The following is a 5,177-nucleotide window of genomic DNA, read 5'->3' as shown; positions in this document are numbered from 1 at the left end:
CATTTATTTAGATTTTTTTAAACTAGTTTTAAATATTTAATCTAGCATTATTTTCTACGGGGTTTTATTTTACGTCCCTACCACCATTATTATTTATGGGAGTGTACTGCAGTTCCAGTGGATGGCCATGTGTGATGTTGGACTTACTCCCGCTCTGAGCACTAGTACATTTACGATTGTTTTAGGTACATTATGGCTTAGGGACTTTAGAGTTGTGGTTTATAAACAGCAATGGGCTTACTCTTTAGTGGGTGAGTGCCTGTCCTTCCCTAAACCCCTCCCTACACTCCTCCTTACTCCTGCCTTCACCCCTCCCCTTCATTTTTAAGCATTTTCCATTTTACAGCCACTTCCTCTGTCCCTTCCACATTTACTACTAAAAACTATACTAACGTGTGCGGAAACTGTAAAGTCGGAGCAGACAACTCCACACAGATAAAGATAGGAGAGGCAGAAGGACCATATGTAGTTTGTGAATAGCATTTTGTAGTTCTTTAGTAGTACTAAAAATGTATAACTCAGATTATCTGTGAGACTCTCCTGGATGTATCTGATGTGATTCTAAAGCTCGTGAAACTGTCCTCAGCCGATGAGAAGCAGGTACCATTTGTCACAAAAAAGAACACGGAAAGAGGCCGCTAAAGTGGATCTTTGTAATACGAGGCTGTGTCCCCTCGGAACAGAAGTCATTAGGACTATTTAGAGTGGAGCCAATAATGGATTGCATATGGTTGGCCTTGTCTTTAGTGGCACAGAGCCTGGAGAATGATGTGGTGGGATGTTGCTGAGATTAATGACCAGTCCTTCCATCAATTTTAGTTTTTTTCAATAATCAGTTGCAAATTGCACAGGCATGAACAGATGTTGGTCCCATAGAGACCTACGACAAAGGGACTCCTGCTGCAGCTCCCTGGTGAGGCTCATGAAGGCTGGAAACAGTTTGAGGTTACTTGGATTCCTGCTCCTAGCGGCGTGGCCTCAAAGTTCAGGATCGAATGGACTTGGTGGGTCAGAGCCATGGTTTATTAACACTTAGGGAGCAAAATACACTGAATGGAATGAGGCCACAAATAGTCACTAAGGAATGAGGTTAATTCATAAATATATATCCCTCACTGTGTGCTTTTCTCAGTAAACAGTTTATTGGACGATAAATTGATTGATGCCTTTGTGGTTGCTTCATGTGAAGGTTTTTGCGATGCTGAAAACTCCTCCTCAGAGCACCCTTTACTCTCCCACATTGTCTCTGTCATGTAGAGAGGTTGCTTTTATAACTGAAGTTTTTGTCACACTGAGAGCACTGATAATTCTTTTTCTCGCTGTGGATTTTCTCATGTTGAATCAAACTGAGACTCCTGCAGATGCTTCCCTGGCACTTAGACCAATGACAAGGTTTTGCCCAGTGTGAGTTTTCTCATGTTAAGTGAGACCAGACTTCTGACTGAAGCTTTTCTAGCATTCAAAGCACTGATAAGGTCTTTGCCCAGTGTGAGTTCTTTCATGTCTAGTGAGACTTTTTTTCAAGTTGAACCTTTTCTGGCATTTAGAGCATTGATACGGTTTTAGTCCAGTGTGAGTTATCTCATGAAGAGCGAGACCAGATTTCTGACTGAAGCTTTTCCAGCATTCAAAGCACTGATAAGGTCTGTGCCCTGTGTGGGTTCTCTCATGGAGAGTGAGAGCTATTTTCTGTCTGAAGCTTTTCTGGCATTCAGAGCACTTATACGGTTTTAGTCCAGTGTGAGTTCTTTCATGTTGAATGAGACCATGTTTGTGACTGAAGCTTTTCAAGCATTCAGAGCACTGATACGGTTTTAGTCCAGTGTGAGTTCTTTCATGTTGAGTGAGACCATATTTATGACTGAAGCTTTTCCAGCATTCAGAGCACTGATAAGGTTTTTGCCCAGTGTGTATGCGCTCGTGTTGAATGAGATTGGCCTTACAACTGAAGCTTTGTTGGCACTCTGAGCACTCATATGTTTTTAGTCCAGTGTGAGTTTTCTCATGTTGAGTGAGACCAGATTTCTGACTGAAGCTTTTCAAGCATTCAGAGCACTGGTACGGTTTTAGTCCAGTGTGAGTTTTCTCATGGCGAGCGAGATCACATTTCTGACTGAACTTTTTCCAGCATTCAGAGCACTGATACGGTTTTAGTCCAGTGTGAGTTCTTTCATGACGAGCGAGACCAGATTTCTGACTGAAGCTTTTGCAGCATTCAGAGCACTGATACGGTTTTAGTCCAGTGTGAGTTCTCTCATGACGAGTGAGACCAGATTTCTGACTGAAGCTTTCCCTGCATTCAGAGCACTGAAAAGGTTTTTGCCCCGTGTGGGTCCTTTCATGTAAAGTAATATTGAATTTCCGACTGAAGCTTTTACAGCATTCAGAGCACTGATAAGGTTTTTGCCCAGTGTGAGTTACCGCATGTTGTGAGAGTGTAGATTTCTGACTGAAGCTTTTCCAGCATTCAAAACACTGATACGGTTTGAGCCCAGTATGAGTTCTCTCGTGTTGAATGAGATGGTCTTTCTGACGAAAGCACTTCAGGCACTTAATGCACTGATAAGGTTTTTGCCCAGTGTGGATTCTCTTGTGTTGAGTGAGACTGCTTAAAAAACTAAAGCTTCTTTGGCATTCATTGCACTGATAAGGTTTGCGCCCAGTGTGGATTCTCACATGTTGAATGAGATCGCTTTTCCGACTCAAGCCTTTATGGCATTCAGATTTTCGTCCAGCGCTAGTTTTCTCATGTCCAGTAAGGTGGGATTGATAACTAAAGCTGTTCTCACATTCATTGCTCTTATTCAAGTTGTTTGTATCTCCAAGTTGGGTTTGTTCCTGGATACATGCCATCTTAAGACTGAATCTGATTCCGGAGTCTGTACTGGTTTATGTTAAAACTCAGCATTAACTTCTAAACTACGCTGCCGAAGCTCTTCTTCACATTTGAATTTAACTAATTATAGCTTTTATTTTGGAGAGCAGTGTTCTTACCTTTGAAGCCAGCCTATCTAACTTGTCTTATAAACTTTCACTAAGGGGCCCCTTGTTTTTATTAAGATGACCCTCATGGATTCATTTTCTCCAAGTTATGCCCACAAGGATTCTCTCAAGTAGAATTAAGCTCATTCTGACTGCAGTTTATAGCATTTAATTTAGGAGTTTTAAAAGCACTGATAGGGTCTTTGGGGATTAGTACTTACATGTGAGGTACAGTTTTTATACAAGTAATGAACAGGGATTAAAACATGCTCGATTAGTTTACGAATTATCAATAGTGTAACACTGGCCCTTTTTAAGCTTCCTATTCCGGTGAGGCCCAAAAAGGTACACCATTAACTTTGGAGGTCCGGCACACTTGGAAACAACATAGATCAACCCAAGAGACTGTCAGACTGTAAGCAGATTACCACTAACCTTCAAGCCGGATACAGCGGGAGCGATGAAAGATGACAGGGAACCCTGCCCCCACTGCGGAGCCGCCCGGGAGTATATATATAGTACCCTCGCCGGACCACTCCCCATCAGGGGAAAGGGAAAAAAGGGACAAAAGAAACAAGAAAGGCAAAACAGCAATTCACTCGCAGTGGACAGGTAACAGACTTCTGTTAGGCTCTGGGACTCCAACTGTATACCAGCAGTTAGGAAGGATGGGGTATAAGGTTACTGACAACAACCACACACTTACAATGCCGGATACAGGGTTCTCTTAGTCCAGGGCTTAACTAACCACCTCAAGAAGCGTGTCACCCTTCTCATGGCATGCGAACTAGACTCCTTCTGAAATACATTTAAGAAAAAAGTACTTAGCTCTGATGGACCGTGGTTCGCTAGAGCAGGAACATCAAGGATAGAGATCGGCTTACGTGTCGAATTTGACAGGAAGCCAGAAGTGATAGAGACAGCCGTCTCACCCAATAGCGATTCCCATTGGAGAAGTTCCTGTTACTGTGGCGAGTGAAAGTATCTATAAATCAAACACGAGCCTGAAAAAACGGCTCTTGGAGTCCCCCTCTGGGGGTTTGGTGAGCAAACAAAAACGGGATCCGAGCCTTTCAAATGGCTCGCCGAGGAACACCCTGTCGAGTCAGGATGCAAAGATACAATGTTGCGCGCCCATGCGCGGGGGGGGGGGTTCGAAATCAGCAAGCCCCTTCGGGGAAGTACAGAGGTAGACCTTTGGCAGCAACGTAGTTGGAGTCGCGAGGACCTTATCCCCGTAATGGTCTCCGGACGCGCGGCTCAGCGCGTGTGAGAAGTACTCCGGTTCTGGTCTCAGCGGGGCTGCTCCGGGATGTAATCGGGTTCTGCAGGGTGCCAGCGGGACAAGAGGAGCTTGACTCGAGGGCGGCAGGTCAAACGCAGTTGCAAAAGTAACGGGATTGACAAGCCCCGGGCAATCCCAGGGCGGAGCTTATGAAGGAAGTTCGAGGGAAGGTAGGTGACGCCCCTCACCGGATTCTGGGAGATGTAGTCCCTCACACCACTGCCCCGGCATTCACTCGCACACGCTCACCTCCAGTGTGGTTCCCGCCCCTAACTGCGCCGGGACGTGACAGAGACAGAGTTGGGGGGGAAATCTTTCTATATTGTAGATGTTAATCCAGGGTCTTTGCTGTAATGACATCTGAGAAGAACATTTTCAGTTATTTTTTAAATACAATGTTTTCTCTCCTCTGAATCGCAGGAGACGGAGACAAAAGCTCGCTCTTGTAAACTGAGGTTATTAGCCTTCCTGGCAGTTCTGTCACATCACGTCACGTCTACGGAGACTGATTTGCTGGGAAAGGCTTAGGTCTCCAGGGCATTTCTCATAAACCATCAGACAGAATTTGCAACACGGATTATTCCCAAGTGCTCTGTGTGAGGATCAGTTGTTGCCAATGTTCTTTGTTCGACCAATCTTGAAAAGTTTCCTTTAAGTGAAAGTATTCTTATAATTAGTAGTTGCAGTAGAGTTTCAATTTACTTACGGGCACAGTTATTATTTCAGAGGCTATTCAATCCCAATAACTGACACTTGGTAAATGTTCCTGGTCATTGTACTTCAAGGGTTTGACAACAAATAATGATTGCAAGAAAGTTGATAAATCACTTTCACATTCAGCAGTTTCTTCCGCACCAAATTCCTCACCATTCCTGGTGCACAGAACTGGTTTCTTCTTTAGAGATCTAGA

At 44.1% G+C, this 5,177-nt stretch overlaps 1 protein-coding gene across 1 annotated transcript; it reads right to left on the bottom strand.

The window, feature by feature from the left end:
* Positions 1-633: 633 nt before the first annotated feature.
* Positions 634-3,184, bottom strand: LOC146839197 (uncharacterized). Its single transcript, XM_085603217.1, has one exon. The coding sequence runs from the start codon at positions 2,851-2,853 to the stop codon at positions 1,453-1,455; it is 1,401 nt and encodes a 466-aa protein (XP_085459343.1). The 5' UTR covers positions 2,854-3,184; the 3' UTR covers positions 634-1,452.
* Positions 3,185-5,177: the final 1,993 nt, after the last annotated feature.

Source organism: Triturus cristatus, chromosome 4_2 (genome assembly GCF_964204655.1).
Source record: "Triturus cristatus chromosome 4_2, aTriCri1.1, whole genome shotgun sequence".
NCBI lineage: Eukaryota > Metazoa > Chordata > Amphibia > Caudata > Salamandridae > Triturus > Triturus cristatus.
This window is presented reverse-complemented; position numbering and strand designations above follow the sequence as displayed.

Coding starts and splice junctions, on each gene's coding strand:
- LOC146839197 (XM_085603217.1), bottom strand. CDS start 2,853: ATGGCATGTATCCAGGAACAAACCCAACTTGGAGATACAAACAACTTG.